Source organism: Abramis brama (assembly GCF_963993115.1).
Source record: "Abramis brama genome assembly, chromosome: 21".
NCBI lineage: Eukaryota > Metazoa > Chordata > Actinopteri > Cypriniformes > Leuciscidae > Abramis > Abramis brama.
Window position 1 is genome coordinate 21,181,083 of NC_139983.1, and position 18,199 is coordinate 21,199,281.

Below are 18,199 nucleotides of genomic sequence, written 5' to 3' on the forward strand. Positions count from 1 at the left end.
CACTCCCTTAAAGGGAAAACACACACACACAAAAAAAAAAAAAACTAACATTATTAAAGGGGAAACCTAACAAGCACTGTATGTGAATTCTGTCACATCTTTAACCATATGTCGCCACAGTATACTATATTTATAATTGGGAGCATTTGTTTCCTGTTTATACTAAATTATTAACATGAATCACCATGTTGGAGATCTCCCACCAATGAGACAAAAACAAAAGCAAAAATGATGAATGGAAAACAAACTGTCCTGTCGAAGTGATTCATGTTGAGGTCAAAGGGCACAGAGGTCAGATACTTAAAACTGCAGGAGACCACAGAGGACTTATTTATGTATTTGACTATTTGTGTATTTGACTATATTCAAAAGTCTTTGAAATAGACACATCAGCACCTGCAAAAGCTTTACTCACAAAAAACACGATCATAGTTTCCTGTGACTCTAGTTTGTTTTAGTGTGAAGATTTGTTGATTATTATGACATTCCATACACAACCATTTTTAAAAATAACAACAACTTTGTTTTTGAATTTCAAAGCATAGTTTTAGAATCATGCCATTCGGCCCAGTGCCTTCTATTTCATCTGTTTATGTGCATATGTGTTTGTGTGTGTGTGTGAGAGAGAGAGAGATAAAGAGAGAGAGAGAGAGAGAGCTCTGGTTCTCATTGAGCTTGGCATTACTCCCCAGACAAAAAAGATTTACAGGCCAAAAAACAGATGGAAGAACGCAGTACAGAGTAGGAGGAGAGAAAAGAGAGAGTTCAGGTTTGCACAGTGACTTTAGCTGTTTTTCACAGAGGTGTGTGTGTGTGTGTGTGTGTGTGTGTGTGTGTGTGTGTGTGTGTGTGTGTGTGTGTGTGTGTGTGTGTGTGTGTGTGTGTGTGTGTGTGTGTGTGTGTGTGTGTGTGTGTGTGTGTGTGTGCATCCATGCTGTTAATGGATTGCTAATTAAGGACTTCTCAGGTGAAGCCAGGAAAAGCAGGAGAGGAAATGGAGGAGTGGAGGGCCAGGTAAGATGAGACGGTAGAAATAGATTATCAAATGAAGAGAGAAGCTGGGGTGGGGTGGGGTGGGGTGGGGTGGGGTGGGTTGGGGGGCAACCTGAAGGAGGGGCAGAGGGAAAAGAAAGGTATGTGTCTGTTTGATAGTGTGAGAGGGAATATGGAGAGAGAAGAGAAAGGAGGCAAAGAGATTTATAAAAAGGCACCGAAAGAAAGATCATAAGAGAGGATACTCTGGTAAGAATTTCTACACCAATTTAAAGAAATAGCAAAGGATTGAAAGGGTGATTCTGTCAGTACAACTGCTCTGTTAGCTCTGAGCCGTAAAACATACAGTAATGACTTCCCAGTGATGGGGCCACTACATTCTACACACACACACTTCTAATGAGCACTCCGGGGCTTATACACAATACTGTGAGTTATTTAAAGAGAAGAGCGATCAGACGGAATCAGCTTTGATCAGGAGTAATGCCTTGAGGACTGTTGTCTCGACATTTATAAGTATGATGTATGTTTTTTTACATATCAGGTTGATGGGATAATGCAGATCTTCATACATGGACATTGTTTTTACTGTATGTCTTGTGTGCAGTGTTCATTAGTTCTGTTTTCTTTTTGAAATGAAGTATGTCTCTCAGGATGTCCTCAAGAAGATTCAAATCTTTGGGAGAGAAGGATTAATTTTTAAACAATCCTCATTCCCTTGTACTTATTCTGAGAAGTTTTAGTTAGGAGAAACCAACTTTATACGTCTTGAGTGCATTCTGGGTGAGATTTTGAGATCTTGAACTTTAAAAGTCACCTGTTGAAAACGTTTCAGATCCATAAACGTCCTTCTGTGAGCCATGCACCTGCTCCGTCATCTGTTGTTCTTGACAATGGCCTTTCACATTGTTTTTGTCATGGTAAGTGGTTTATAGTTGCTATGCTATATGCTATTTATAAATGCAATTTCAAATTTACATATAAAAAATTGCATATTTATTAAAATATTATTTTATTGTTATTTAACATTTTATAACATGAGTTAAATATTTAAATGTGTCTATTTGTACATTTAATAATTTATTTTATTGTGATATTTCACTACATTTTAAATTAAAATGTATTTAATTATACATTTAAAAAATCACTTGTTCATGTTCGAATTGTCAGATTAATCATTTTAATTTTTAAGTGACACTATAGTCCTACATATGCTGTGCAATATCACACAAGCAAGAAAGAGTGCCATTATTGTGAATATATTCAGACCAACAGCACGATTCGATCATCTCCTATAAAAATAGTCTGGAACAAGCAAACAAAAGGTATTGTTTTTCTAGGATTTGTTTTATTCTGAAAGTTCATATAAAGTTTATTATATCAGTATAGAGGTAATTTTGAAAGAGTTTAAGGTTGAAGAGTTACGCGTGAAAGAGATAAAGGTACAGAGTTTAAAAATGAGTGAACGAAGGAGTCTAAGTCTGTAAAAAAATCTAAAAGCTTTCACACTTACTGTGCTGTAATGGTGAACAGACTGCTGTAAATATGCACGTTCCGATCTTTCTCTCTCATTCTTCTCCACATCTCTCTCTCTCTCTCTTTAAAGAGTATTTCTGCACACATGCTGTTGCAATATGACACTCATCCATCAAGTCCTAAACATGCTCAGTAATTCTCTCATATATTTGAAACTCAAAGATCAAGAAAAGCACTTAAGACAATTGAAAAATAAATTACAGCTCATTGTTGCCTACAAAGGCAGTGAATGTAATAGATGGCATATAAAAAATAAGAGGTTGATGACAAGACCATGATTGGGTGGTCCAGGCCCCCCGTAGAGGCATATTGTCATTATGGTTCATTAATAGTTAATATGGTTCACAAAAATAGCAGCACAAAAGTTGAAACTTTTTTCAACATTGATAATAATAAGAAATGTTTTATAGGCACCAAATCAGCATATTACAATTATTTCTGATGGATCATATGACACTGAAGACTGGAGTAATGGCTGCTGAAAATTCAGCTTTTTAAAATAGAAAACAGCTATTTAAAATTGTTGTAATATTTCACAATATTACTGTTTTTACTGTATTTTTGATCAAATACATGCATGTCTTGGTGAGCATAAGAGACTTCTTTCAAAATTTTAGAGCAGTTTAGTGTATCAAAAATTTCCTTCTAGCTTATTTTTACATACACAAGAAACAACAATATCACAGACAAATACAAGAACGCATCCCATGTGAATTACCTTATTTGTGTGTGTTTTGGTGTATAAGGGTGGAAGAGCCCAGCGTAAACAGAGGCAGGCTGAAGAAAAGTTAAGGCCATATTTGGGCAGAGTGGATCCAGGTGAGACAGTTATTCAATGGCACTTATTTTATGAGTGGTTTTGTACATTATTTATTGAGTATAAAATTGTGCTTCCTATTTTTACTACACCCTCTCTCTCTATTCTCATCCTATTTTTTTCTATCTTTCTCTCCTATTCAGAATCACTGTGTCAGTTGTTGAAATGTCACAGTCCTATTGGTTCCTTGTGTCAAGTAGTAAAGGAGGGGGGAGTTCTCGCCCCTAAATGTGTGTGTCCAAAGACCTGCCCATGGTAAGACACACACACTGACAAATTAATAACAATTTTCTAAGACACTTGTGCTGATTTCAATGCCAAGCTACTCACTGCTGAGCCAGCGGCATGAACAGTGAAGCTCAGTGTCATGATTAAGAACAGAATAATGACGTAAGACACTCCTTACGGCTCACAGATTCGTTGGAATCAAACCAGCAGCCCAGACATTTACTGGTATATTCGCTCTGTGCACTCAGTCTTCAATGCAGATAAAGGCCACATGCAGGAAATTAAGATGGGATTAAGATGGGCTTAAGGGCTGTAACAAATCACAAATATTGCTTTACAAGTTAAAAAAGATGCTGATGCAGTTTAAAAGAATATTATAACATTATATTAAAACATTCTCCTTCAAAAGCAGTTTTTAGACTAAAATAACCAATTAAACAGTTTAAATGTTTATAACTTTACTTCTTTCTACATCAAGTGGCGATCCAACACAATATAAAAATGAGTTATCATCCAAAAGTAATCAAAAATGTCCTTAAATGCAAATATTGAAATTCATTAATATTACTGTACCTTGAATTGCATAACTTCAGCAATGTCCAGAATTGTTAACATGTTAAAAACAAAAGTTTTTGGTTTCTAAAAGTTTCTTTTGATGGTTTAATGCCAGTTATTCACTGCTCAAAAAACATTGAGGTCGTCACAAACAATGTTTAAAGAGTCAGTGTAAGTGAATTTAATGCAGTCTATATTTTCTTTTATCTTGCAATCTTTAATCTTTAATATCACTCAACATGTCCATGTTGACATCTGCTTAATTTGGCTGCTTCATGTAGCCTAAGTGACCGTTGAAATGGCGCACAGCCTGTGATGTCAACAACAAAAGATATGAAGAGCATTTTCTCGTTTCTTTTACAAAAGCTCTTTTTGCACAATTATGGTTAGTTATATTGTATTATCTGTTTAGCATGTAGTCCATTGTGTGTGTATGTGTTGTTTGCTACAGGCAGGGGGCACCAGTGTGCAGTGTTTTGGGGAAGACGTACAGCAACGAGTGTCTGCTTCATAAGGAGGCCTGCCGCAAAAAACGGCGCATTGGCAAGGCACATAGTGGAGCTTGTCTGGGTAAAAAGCCACACGCAAAAACTTCTTTCATTACAGTTTCATTATACTTAAAAGCACATTTATGAGTTGTGTGATGTGGTTTCTCTGTCAGTGAGCAGGGCAGAGTGTTCTCAGGAAGAGTTCGGTCAGTTCCCGTACCGTCTGATGGACTGGTTCTTACTTCTCAGCAGAATGGGAGAGAGATACACACCACCGGCACCCTCGCAAAGATGCCTCACACACACACAGCGAACCCAGCTCGCACAGGTTAAAACACATGCCACCCATAGATCATATACACTGCATACCAGGCACGCTTTTTGCTTTTCATACAGCTTCATCACACAATCACTAATACATAAATATTGTGTGTTTGTGGGTGATGCTTTAAAAATTTGGCTGATTGATTACCACTTTTATAACTACAAGTTTACTACAAATACCATGGGTCAACTATGGTTAGTGTAGCAAAACCATGGTTGATTTGTGGTTACCATGGTTTAACTACAATAACCATGTTTTTTTTGGTTTGATTTGGAGTTAAACCATGGTTAATTTCTGTAAGGGATGTAGATAAAGTTCTCCTGGGATAACAGAAAACTGATCAGAAAGAGCTTTATTGCCAAGTTTTTTGAAAACTAGGCTCACGTCCTCCACACAGACATTAAGCGCAGGTTGAATAGCAAGAGGGTGACGAGAGGGGTTGCAGGGGTTGGTGTATGAGTGAAGAGCAGATCAGAGCGGGTGTGGGGTGTAAAACTGGGCTTTTCAAACCTACAAGTAAAACACATTCAGATCCTCAGCCAGTTGTTGATTCTCCACAGATCGTGGGTGTGGTGTCTTGTGCTTGGTGATGTTCCTCAGGCTCTCTTTATACCTGGTATTAAGATGCGTTTTGGTCGATCGGATCACATGTGGACGACACTAAATACAGTTGTAAACGGGGTCTAAAACATTTTAAGCTTGTCTACTTTTGAGGTAGTCGAAAACGCATGCGACCGGATTGCTTTTTGTAGTGTTCACGGGGTTGAATGCGTTCGAACAGCTGCAAAAGACTCTATCCACCTACTGATCTAATGCGTAAACATTATGGGAACCACGCTAGCCAGACGAGATTTAAACTTTGTCGAGAGCCCCAAGTTTGATTTGAATACGAAAAACGTACCAAGCACAATGTACTCTCACCATTCCTGATTTCTAACACTCACTCACAGTGTTCGGCGTGATCCTGCGGCTATAAGAGCAGAAACAAAAGCCGCTGCTCTCTGTATGTTTTTTCTGTCGTCTCAGGTTGTGTTCATAAGTAAATTGCACAAGCTTATTTTGTACATTAGATCGAAAGATCTGAAGTAGCCCATACATTTACCCACCCATAAACCCTCCTCTTGAAGAAAGCAGGACAGAAGTGGTTGAAAGTGGACAAAAGAGACAGATTAAAACACCAGCTGTAAACGGGAATGTGTCTCCCTCGACTACTTGGGAACCGATCAACGAAAACGCATCTTAAAACCATGTGTAAACAGGGCCTCAGACCTGTCCAGGCTGTCGGGTAGTTGGCTTTTCAGAGTAGCTTCTTTTAGCCACTCTGATCTCATTTGTTAATCTGTTTCTGGTCTGGTTAAACAAGATTTTATCCCCACTCGTGTAAGCATCCTCTTTGGCATGACAAAGCTGTTTGAGTTTCCCGGTAAAGTTAACCATGGTTTATCGTTTTTGAATGATAAGAATGTCCTGGTAGGAATGCATGTATCCTCACAGAAACTGATATATAATGTAACAGTATCAGTGAGCTTGTCCAGATCAGTGGCTGCAGCTTCAAAAACAATCTGTGCAATCGTTGCAGGCTTGTAAATCCCGATCTGCTTCATTAGACCATCTTTTAATATTCCTTATTAGTTAGTTAGTTGATTTCAGTTTCTGCCATTAGGTCAGTATAAGATGAACTAGACAGTGATCAGAGATCCCCAAAGCTGCATGTGGCACAGCATTATATGCATTCTTTATTGTGGTGTAACAGTGATCCAGTATATTACTGTCTCTGGTGGGACATGTAATGTGCTGTCTGTGTTTTGGCAGTTCACAGGAGAGATTTGCTTTATTAAAATCCCCAATAATGATTAAAAGAGAGTCTGGGTACCTTTGTTCCGTTCGGCTACTTGTTCAGCCAGCTGTTGCAGCGCTGTGCTAGTAGTTCATCTGATCCTCCAATTTAATTTAAGCTTTTATTTACAAATAAACTTTCATCAACGCACATATCAGATATGATAAGCGGAAGCTCAAGCATGCTTGCTTGACATGCGAGAATCAGTGAGGTTCATTCTCGTGTGTTACACATGCACATTTGAGCTTCCACAAGAACCAATGTGGTTTGTTCTTGCGTGTCAAGCAGGTTCGGTTAAGCTTCTGTTTATGTTCGCTGATCAATGTTTATATGTGAATAATAGCCTAAATTCAATCTGTTCATCATGTAAAGCGATTGTGTCTCTTAAGAAAATTTGGACTAAACCACTCAATTCATATGGATTCGTTTAACAATCTCTTTAAAAAAAAATATTGAAGTGTCAAAGTGGTAGTTGTGCAGCTGTCAATGGAGAGGACAGAACTGGGTCAGATTTTATGTTCCAAAGATGAATGAATGTCTTACGTGTTTGGGACAACACAAGGGTGAGTAAATAATGGCAGAATTTTCATTTTTGGGTGAACTAACCCTTTAAATGATAAGCTATTTCCTTACAAAAGCGGTTTATTCAGCGTAGTGAAGCCTTTCCTCCATTGAAATCCATTAAAAAATGGCCTCTTGTCTCCTTCCTTGCGTACCGCAGCGTTAAGGTTGCAGGTTTGCCTTCAAGTGGGTTTGGTTTTACTACCAATACCAAATTAGGCTAAATGTAATCTAATTACCTTAAAGTGGAATGTTTTCCTCGACATCTCATGATTTCGGTGCACGCGAGTTCCTGAACATGATACATGATGGGATACACTCAGCCTCAAATACCGCTCCAAAGCAAATTCGATTATAAATTTATGATTTAAATCTATGAGTACAAAACATTTTTTTTTTAAATGAAACGCATGCATGGTTGGATCATACACTAAAAGATCAATAACATGCATGTAGAAAATAAATTTCCACACTGTAAACCCGGATAAGTAGAATTTACTTAAAAAAACCAAGGTAACTCGTTGCCTTAAAATTTTTAAGTAATGAAGCATTAGTTGAATAAGTGAAATGGACTACGTTCAATGTACTTAAGCCCATAATGGAATGGAATAGAACATTTAAGTTGAATGTACTTATAACCGAGTTAAAGTAACTGAAGATACTTAGTTTAAACAATCATCCCCCACCCATTTATTTAACTCAGCTTGTTAAGTAAGCATTACTCCATTACCAATTCAATTAAATTGTATATTCTAACGTACCCAACTTAACTTTTAGCTCCTGAAACTCAAAATATCTTTCAATAAATAGAGCCATGTAAAATATTTTGCCATTGCCAGCCACATACTGTATTTTTACAGCACTAGTACAGTAAAAAGCATTATAGTACTCCACTGGAATGACCAAATACAGTATATACCACATACTTTTACAATATTAAACTTGTATACAGCAATAAATTGTATTTTACAGGGAATGCTGCTTTTATAATTACATAATTAAAATATTATATGTTAAGGTTTCATAAGAGTAGCCATACTAGGAAAAAGAAAACAAAATTTTCTGGGTTTTAAAACATTTATTTTGGTTAAAAGCAAAGATCAGAAATTTGCCTTCTGTGAACATGTTGCCTGAATTTTTTTGAAACATAAAATGCAATTTTAACACTTTAACAACAAACAGGTAACACTTAGCGCTTAATTAAAGGGATAGTTCATCCAAAAATTTTAATTAGCCCATGATTTACTCACCCTCAAGTCATCCTAGGTCTATATGACATTCTTCTTTCAGACGAATACAATTGGAGTTCTATTAAAAATGTCCTGGCTCTTCCAAGCTTTATAATGGCAGTGAATTGCTGTTTCTGTTCTGAAGTCCATAAAAGTACAAAGGAAATCACATTCAAAGTCTGCAAGTTTTCGCAGAAGTGAGGAAACCTGTAGGCTTTCTGTGGTGTTCTTGTTTTGCACAACTTGGCCAGCTTTCTTTGAAGTTACTTGTCCTTTCTTTGTTTTTGATCCACGTTCAGGATTGATGTGAAGAAAGCGTCTAAAAGGCTGAAAAGAAAGAAAAAAAAACAATGAAATATTATGGACTGAGTTTATATATTTTGACAGAGATAGACAGCACAAAAGATGTGTAAATAAAAACCAGATATCGGTTTTAACGACTAATTTGTTTGGATAAAACTGAACAACATGAAAAAAAAAAAGCAATGTTGGATGTTGTGATCAATAACTGATATTTTTTCTGCCCTGGTTAAAATACATCAACTCAATGTGTCTGTTTACATGTGCACTGTCATAATAAATACTACTAACTAAACTTTTGAAAGTGGGGTTGCCAGATTTAAAGTTTTATTCTACAACTTTTGTCTTCTCATCACCCAGCTCATTAACAATATCATCCCCTCATCAGGTCCATCTGAGTATCAGTGGAAAGGCAGTCATAGACTCTCAGTTTATGTAGAGCACACATTGCCAGAATCCAGCCCAAACCTTTGTGACAGAAATAATTTAACTTTAATTGCAAGCCTTGCAATGTGAATTGCATACATGACTACATGATCATGTTAAACATGATATTTACCAGACTAAAATGCATGTTTGCACCCAAAAATGAAAATTCTGTCATTATTACTCACCCTCAAGACTTTCGTTCATCTTCGGGACACAAATTAAGATATTTTTGATGAAATCTGGGAGGTTTCTGTCCCTCCATTGACATCAATGTCATTGCAACTGTCAAAGCCCAGAAAGGTGGTAAAAACGTCAGTAAATAGTACATATAACTACAGTGGTTCAACCTTAATATTATGAAGTGACGAGAATACTTTTTGTGTGCAAAATAACCCCAAAATAACGACATTGTTGAATAATCTCTTCTTTTCCATGTCATTCTCCTACACTGTTGACGTAGTGCAAGCCAGTGCAGAGCTTATGGGTTCTATATCAGAATGTAGGCTCACTATTGGCTAGCTCTTGGGTCATCACACACGACCAGAGTTGGCCAATATTAAGCCTACGTTCTGACGTAGAACCCAGAAGCGCTGCACTGGCTTTTTTTCCAAGACTTGCACCTAGAAATCTAAAACAGGGTTTACATTCTCGAGCCACCAGACACATCCGTTTTGTGCAGATTAGTGGGCCGGAACGCGTTAAAGGATAACTCTTGCCAAAATGCAACCTCTTTTTGTTAATCTACCCGAGGCAAACTTTCGTTTAAAAGCATAATTAGGATGGAAACGCCACTTTTAAGTTTGACCGTATTTTCGTTTTCGGTCAAATTGCCTTTTGAATGGGAGTGCTTGGGGCACGACTATGATAGCATCAAAAATAGCTATTTTTAAAACAACCAAGAAGGCTCGACACAACATGAAACTTTACTGGAAGTATCACCAGGGGCTCTACACATGAACTCCAGCATTGAGAACATTGTTTGTGTACACAGTTTACTAAAAAGAAAGATTTTGAACAACTCACTGAAGCTGTGTCCGCCGGCATTTTGACGGTCAAAAATAGTCTATCTAATAAATTTATTCTAGAGCTGCTGTAAAGCCTAAACAATCTATGTTACTGTACTTTCCTATTATCACTGTAAAGCTGCTTTGAAACAATCTATATTGTTAAAAGCACTGTATAAATGAAGGTGACTTGACACTGTTTACAGTGAAAGAGTAGAGATTGTTGAATAATGACATTATTTTGTTTTTGTGCACAAAATATATTCTCATCGCTTCATAATATTAAGGTTGCACCACTGTAGTTACATAGATTATTTAAACGATGTTTTGACTACCTTTCTGGGCCTTGAAAGTTGCAAAGACGTTGCTGTCTATGGGTGGTTCAGAAACCTCTCAGATTTCATCAAAAATATCTTAATTTGTGTTCTGAAGATGAATGAAGGTCTTACAGGTTTGGAAGAATTGGTTAGTAATTAATGACAGAATTTTCACTAATCATTTAACTGAAAACAACTTGCACTGACATATCTTAAAAAATGTGACTGCCACTGTTTTGTCTCAAGATGCACACCAGTAATGTTTTTTTTTTTATTAGACATTTTTATAAAAGCTGCTTAAATATCCTAATTTTATTAAGGCCTAGACCTGGCTTAAGCTAAGCCCAGTAAGAAATGACACATGTTTAAGTAATACAAACTCAGTTTGTTTGAGTAGAAACTACTGATTGGACTTAAAAACTCAATTACAATAAGAAAGGACAAGAAAAAGTTCAGCTTAATCAGAATTAACAAGTAATGTCAATAAATTAGACACATTTAAGTAATATGAACTCAATCTCTTTGAGTTGAATCAAAATCTGGGTTTACAGTGCATTTCATGCTGACTTTAAGTGTTTGTTTGAGACACCGCTCTTCAATTTTAGAAGAGCGGTGTCTCAAACAAACACTTAAAGTCAGCATGAAATGCACTGTAAACCCAGATTTTGATTCAACTCAAAGAGATTGAGTTCATATTACTTAAATGTTCAAATGCATTCAACCCCATGAACACTACGAAAAGCAATCCGGTCGAATGCGTTTTCAACTACCTCTGGAAGTGGTCAAAAGTAGACAAGCTTAAAACATTTTTTAGACCCCGTTTACCACTGTATTTAGCGTCGTCCACAATAAATTTCCATTTCATGCTGACTTTAAGTGTTTGTTTGAGACACTGCTCTTCTAAAATTGAATTTTTCAAAGTACCAGACATCCCACTTCTCTCAGAAGTTCCGCCCACATATTGCGGAGCGGCTCCCCGACGCCTGCAAATTATTCACAATATCCTGGAAATCGAGCGAGCAACAGAAGCAAGAGAAGCCCTGTTTTCACCTGGTACTAAGATGTGTTTTCAGTGATCAGATCACACAGGAAAGATGCATTACCATTTACACATGGTTCTAACATGCGTTTCAATTGTGTCTCTGTTACCTGGCTTATGCAAATTAATACAGTTTTTTTCAGTCGCTAACAAGCGTTTGTCCAACCAGTGTTCACATTTTCAAAACTCTAAACACAATTAGCACAGCATCGGTCTTTTGTGGCCATACCATTCACACATTTCTTGTCGTTTTCACACAATATGCAGTCAGTGAACACATTTCCATAATGCTTAAATTTTCTTAACAGACAAGCTATACCTCCCAACAAAATTATGGATTGTTTTTGTAGTATTTACAAATGTTAACACACAACATCCCACAATAGCAAAAACAATTTTCCAAACCTTAGATACAGTATGGACTGCATATATTTATTTACCATTTACATGAAACTTTTACCATTTTTGTAAATTTCATGATTTTAGCAAAACGTGAATTTGATTGCTAGCAAAATGTGTTGCTTTTGAACAATGTCATGAAGAAACAAGCTTTTCGAGTCCATATGCATCTTCCTGGAGTAATGATGCTGAAAATTCAGCTTTTCATCACAGGAATAAATTACATTTTACACATGACATACATATTTTTAAACAGAAATCAGTTATTTCAAATTGTACTAATATTTTACAATATGAAAGTTTATAAAAAGCTCTGCTTCTGCAATGATATCGGTTCAAAAACAATATATCAGTGAGAGAGTCAAGGAGCTACAACGACAATATGTCCAGGTATAGTGTACTGTATATTCAATTCAATGTCCAGTTCTATAAGCTTTGCACTTTGCAAGTAGGTAACCTACACAGTACAGTATAGTGTACAGTAATGACATGATTTACATAAACTTTGTTTTGAGAGTTATGGAATTGGAGGCCAACCAGGCTCCTCATGAATTCATATACATAGATGAGGCAGGATTAAATCTGGCCAAAAGGCGTCGACCTGGACGAAATGTAATGTGGAGGTGGAAGGTTTATGACCATCAGCCACATGACCAGATGTCCTTCCTTGAAGCCATGGATGCTGGCTCCAAGGGTGGATCCGACATACCAAGCAGTTTTATCCCAGGTGCATCGCCTTGGATGATATCAGATGTGATCTTGATGAAAACATGTGGCCTAACCCTGAAGATCGCAGAGATTAGATACAGTAATTTTGTGTGTTTTTTTGTCGCCCCCCATTTCATTTTGAGTCAGATTTCCAGTGTTTTGGTAAAGTTAGTGTGTGCAGAGAAAGATGTGTTCTGTTTTGAAATGAAGAGTTAGTATATATTTAACAAAATGTGTTATTGAGAAGACAATTAACCATTTGGCCAATTGTGTTTTGTAGGTGTGAGTCTGTGTTAAGAGTTTAGAAAAAGTATCTGAAGTATGGGTAAGCGCTCCTTAGCGATTGAAAAAAACTGTAATATAATATGATTTTTTGTTCACTAGTAGTGCACTACCTCCCAGAAAAGAGTTTTTGCCAGATGGGATGTCTGAAGTACACAGTGTATTGTGTTAATATGCAGTGTATAGTAGCCTACATCATTTGGGACGGAGCTCTTTTCTGAACCAATTATTCTAAGCCTGTTGGATTGCTAATCGAAGGCTAACTGCTTATTAAGCTTCAGTAATAAAATGAGATATACTTTACTGAAAAAATTAATTGAGAACAAATAAAAACTTGAGTGTGATTTTCTACCATTTCTAATCCGGCACCAAATCGAGCACATACAAAATCTCAGTCTATAGAATAGTGCATAGGGGATCTTTTCAGTTCAGTTGTAAATTTGTGATAAAAGCATCAAGTCCTGGTCTTTTTTCTTTTGTCTCACATGGTCTCTTCTTTTCTCCCTTTTTCTTTCAGGGGAGGTTTGTTCTGTTGGATCGTAACCGGGACGGGAAGCTAAGCAGGAGAGATCTGAGAAAGCTTCACTATAAGCGGATGCCACTGGAGCACTGCGCTCAAAGATTCTTCCAGTAACACACACACAAAGAAAATGACACCAGTGCCTACAGACACACACACAATCACCTCACCACTGTGATTTTGTGGTGTTTTCTCCTGTCTGACCTTCTCTATATTTGCATAATATTACTGCAAACCCTCCCCAGCATCCTTCTGATTATAGTACACATGCCTTCAGGATGTCACCCACCCCTCTCTCTCATCCTCTTTCAATCTCTCTCTTCTCTCACTCATCCACTTGATCTGTCTCTCTCTCTCATTCAGAGCTGTGAATGCTTATTGCCTCCTACTGTTCTAATGTGAGTGGTGTCCTTTACGGCTGATAGCTGCAGAGAGAGACGTAGAGGGATTTAGAAATCAAAAACGAGAGATAGAGGCAAAGAGAGTCCACTTGTAGAATTCAACAATACGTTATGTGTGTGTGCAGGTCATGTGACAAGAACAAGAATAAGAAGGTGACCCTGAGGGAGTGGACATCCTGTCTGGTTAACCGGTCAGAACGCTGGTTTCAGGATTTCATGTGTAAGTCTATTTTTGTTTCATCTGAATATGAAATTCTCATGTGTAAGCATGTGCAAACACTTAAACACACATCAATGTGTCCGTTCTTCCTCTCTCAACCGCAGCCGTGAAGATGGGCTCACCAAAGCTGTGTCCTGTCCTAGACAACAACCTTTTAATTTAGATGTTTTATCTGTGTGGAATCATATTGTAAAGTACTGATGGAACAGAATCCTGATCCGGTCCATTACTGATTATCAAAATCTGTAATTGTTTGATTTTTTTTTCTATATAAATTATTATAAATCCTTTGTAGTCATGTCAAATGTAGTCATTTTGTTATATGGAGGTATGTAGGAACAATATGAAAAGTGGGGGAACACATTATGAACCTTATCAGCTTGACTAATGAATATTAATTAATTAGGTGGCATAACATTCTCCTAGCAGTTAAGGTTCTCCTATGTTCTCCAATGCTGCATTTATTTGATGAAAAATACAGTAAAAACTAATATTGTAATAACTGTTTTCTATTTGATTATATTTAAAAATGTAATTTATTCCTGTGATGGCATATATAGGCTATATATATACACATTGGGCATATTACAATGATTTCCAAAGGATTCATAAAGGATTTCTAAAAATTCAGCTTATATGTATGGTTATGGGTTATAATAGTTGCTTCACCCCTGCTATATTTATAAAAGAAAATTAAGTCATATGTTGCTCATGCTGTTATTTACCACATTTTTGAAAAGTCTGTATCCCTTGAGAAATGTTGTCAGATTGGGGTAAGAAAAAAGGATTATCCATAGAATTGGCAATGAGTGATGTCGCAAGATAAACTGGGCCCCCTGTACCGGTTATAGAATTATTGTGCATTCCGGGGTGGCAGTAGAAATCTCGTTCCAGGACCGGGGCCCTTAGGGTAGATCCTTATAGGCCCTCGTGGCCTCTGAGCCCCCTGTACACAGTCCCCCTTGTATGCCGAAACTTTAAGACATGTCGTGCATGCAGTTTATTTTGCATATTACATTTTTATTTTTATTTTTTGCATCAAATAAATCATAGAAATATTGATGACTTTGGCTTTTTTACACCCTATAGGCCAATGTATCCTGGGAGATACATCTCATAAAATCCAAATTATATCAAATATGAAAAAAATTCCTTTGGATATGTTTTACTTAAGTCCGGATGATATAAAAAGTGTCATGAAAATTTTTTTTGCTGATCATTTTCCACTCTTGCCTGTTTAAGGGTTAAAGTCTGAAAGAACTGGAACATAATAAAAGTCTAAACATTCCTGTTACTTTTTTGTTGCTTTATGCATGTTTTTGTTTTGTCTGTGTTTTGTGACTCACTGCTGCAATCTAGTCAACAAAAAACTGCTTTTTGAGGGACAGCGAGCATGTATCATGGATCACACAAGCAATTACTGCAGAGAGGGAAAGAGAGAGAGAGAGGTTGGGCTATAACCTTAAACAGAGGGATGGAGAGCAGATTAATTGAGGGGTGGTGTTTAATAGGAGAGAGATGGATGGCCCATGAGAGAGATAAAAGACTACGTGAGCAGGGATGAGAGGAATAGATAATATGGCAGAGAGAGACAGAGAAAGGGGAGGACACCAAAAGAGAGAGAGAGAATCTCGTAATGCACTCACAGAATGGGACGGGGAAGGGGGACAAGTTACAGTAAACCATTGCAAATGGAGGAGAGAAAATAGATTGAAGCATGAAAAATGGATCAGAAAGAGAGAGACACGGGGGGAGGGGTGTGAGAGAGAGAGAGAAAGAGAAAGAGAGAGAGTTTCAGAAGGGTGTGATAAAGGGTGGGAAGAGATTGTTAGATGGAAAGAGAAAAAAGTAACTAAATGGCATCCCACCACAAAGTAACTTCCCTTTCCAGTACATCATTGATGTCTTCCACTTTTCCAAACACTAAACGCTTCTAATAATTTGTGCCAAGTGTGAAAAATTGATTCTCAACATTTGAAAATAAGTATATCGAGTTTTCCATGTATATGACCCCAGGAAGTGCAGCACAATAATCAGATCTCATTACATTTGTAGCTTTTAAAGTGGGTTTGGTTTCCTGTAGCTGTCTAGTGCCGTCAAGATTCATCTCATCTGGCAGCCGCTTCTGCATTGTTTTGGTTTATGGTGCGGTTTGATATATGTCATTGTGTGGGATCACTCTGTGTTGTGACATTTTGGGGTTATGTTGTCTTTAATGCGTGCTGTGTTTTTCTTGTGTCTTTGTGTTCTTAATACACAATGTGTATTTGGTCCTGTGTTGTCTTTGGAAATGTACTGCTCTGTGGAATACCTAATTGGCCAGTGGCAGCAAATGTATATTTAGTATATACTGCATTTATTTTAAGCATAAAAGTGTTGATAGATAGCCTAACCAGGAGCTCAGGTAGAGTATGAAAACTAGTAAGAGACACAAATTTCAGTTCAAATTTTCATTTTTCAAAAGGCCATATACTTTTAGTTGCCATGGAAGATTCAGTTTTTAAGTAAGTTAAGTAAGTAAACTTAAGTGCTTCTCCTCATGCCGGCGAATGAAGAACAGCGCAGCGTTTAAAGGTTATTTTCCGTTGACTGACATCAAAGAATTTACCGGTATTTTGGTGCTGATGGGTGAATGGTCTCTTAACGGTAAAAAGCCAGAACGCCGTTGCTTGAGTGAACAGCATATTTTTGTATTTACCGGAAAAGTCATTCTAGTCATTTTAAGGTTATTTACCAGGATTGCTGTGTGAAAGGGGCTATTGATAATAAGAAATGTTCCTTGAGCAGCAAATCAGCACTCCAACTGCAGAGCCGCAACCCTGATGAATGGAAAAGGCTGGGCCTCGAGCGCAACACGTTTAAAACACTGTGTGAACAGGCTCAATGGTCAAAGATGACCATCTAGCGCATATTTGAATAGAAAAACGATTAAAAAGCTCACTGCAAACAGCGCTGAGTAATCGCATCATCTCCATAAGAACTTTGATTGGTCCGAAGCAGATTTTAAGCAGACAGCGTTTTGACTTTGTACATCCTCATTCCAGTAATCTTCATTCCGTGTTCACACAGAGCACATTACCGGTAATTTACTGGTAATGTTACAACTTCCCTTACTGGTAAATTGCCAGAACTGATTTACCTGTATTTTTGAAAATGTCCTGTTCACACATGATCTCTTACCAGTAGTTTACCAGTAAAGACTGTATGTGTGAAAGGGGGTAAAAAACCGTGATATATTTTGAATATATTGTTTTATATATGAAATATTATTTGATGAATAGACAGTTCAAAAGAACAGCATTATATTTAATGCCCCCTCGATGAAGTAGCCTATTCATTTTTTTTTTAATCATACTGACCCCAAAACCTTTGAACGGTATGTAAAATAAACTTGTTGACAGAAATGCATTTTTAATGGAAGTCTATGGAACAATTGTATGTTTGCTCACATACACTTCCATTCCAGTGCATTAGAAGAAATTGTTCTGTGCTAATGTCAACAGAACTTAACTTGTATTTAACCCAGAATATTAATGTAAAAGGGTGTGCATGTGTTCAGGAATGAGTCCTGTCTGTGTTTAAGGAGATAAAAAGCATTATAATAGATCTATTTTCAGTAACGTTTGAAAGCTTGGCAGATCTTTAATGAATGTATGTCTGAGTCAGAAAGAAAAAGGAGAGGCAGTCTTTTATCTAAAAATGAAATGAAATGTGGTCTAGTGGGGAGACACGACCCCTGGGGTCAAATCAAAGGCCCCCCTCAGCTCTCTCGGGACCTTCCCCCTCGATCAGCTGTAACTGTTTCAGGGAGACACACACACATACCATCTCATTAACAGATCTATTGTCATATGCTCTGCTTCAGACTTCACACACGTTTGAACCTTACACCCCATCTCTGGTCACATCTCTAGTGTCTCTCTGAGGCCACACAGACAGATATCCTGGAGCTGTAATGGACGCAGATGTAGAAATAACAGTTCCATATGGAATTGTTGTATGGATGAGATC

At 37.2% G+C, this 18,199-nt stretch overlaps 1 protein-coding gene across 3 annotated transcripts; it reads left to right on the forward strand.

The window, feature by feature from the left end:
- Positions 1–775: 775 nt before the first annotated feature.
- sparcl2 (SPARC-like 2) lies at positions 776–15,481 on the forward strand. Of its 3 annotated transcripts, none has more exons than XM_084097721.1 (9): positions 776–1,014; positions 1,829–1,913; positions 3,276–3,348; positions 3,490–3,601; positions 4,581–4,699; positions 4,791–4,945; positions 13,565–13,677; positions 14,094–14,188; positions 14,293–15,330. In XM_084097721.1, the coding sequence occupies exons 2-9, from the start codon at positions 1,854–1,856 to the stop codon at positions 14,349–14,351; spliced, it is 786 nt and encodes a 261-aa protein (XP_083953847.1). In that variant the 5' UTR covers positions 776–1,014; positions 1,829–1,853; the 3' UTR covers positions 14,352–15,330. The 3 variants fall into 3 exon arrangements, with proteins under 3 accessions (XP_083953847.1, XP_083953845.1, XP_083953846.1); XM_084097719.1 differs by lacking the exon at positions 776–1,014 and adding an exon at positions 1,096–1,242 and having other exon boundaries at positions 14,293–15,481; XM_084097720.1 differs by lacking the exon at positions 776–1,014 and adding an exon at positions 1,425–1,509 and having other exon boundaries at positions 14,293–15,480.
- Positions 15,482–18,199: the final 2,718 nt, after the last annotated feature.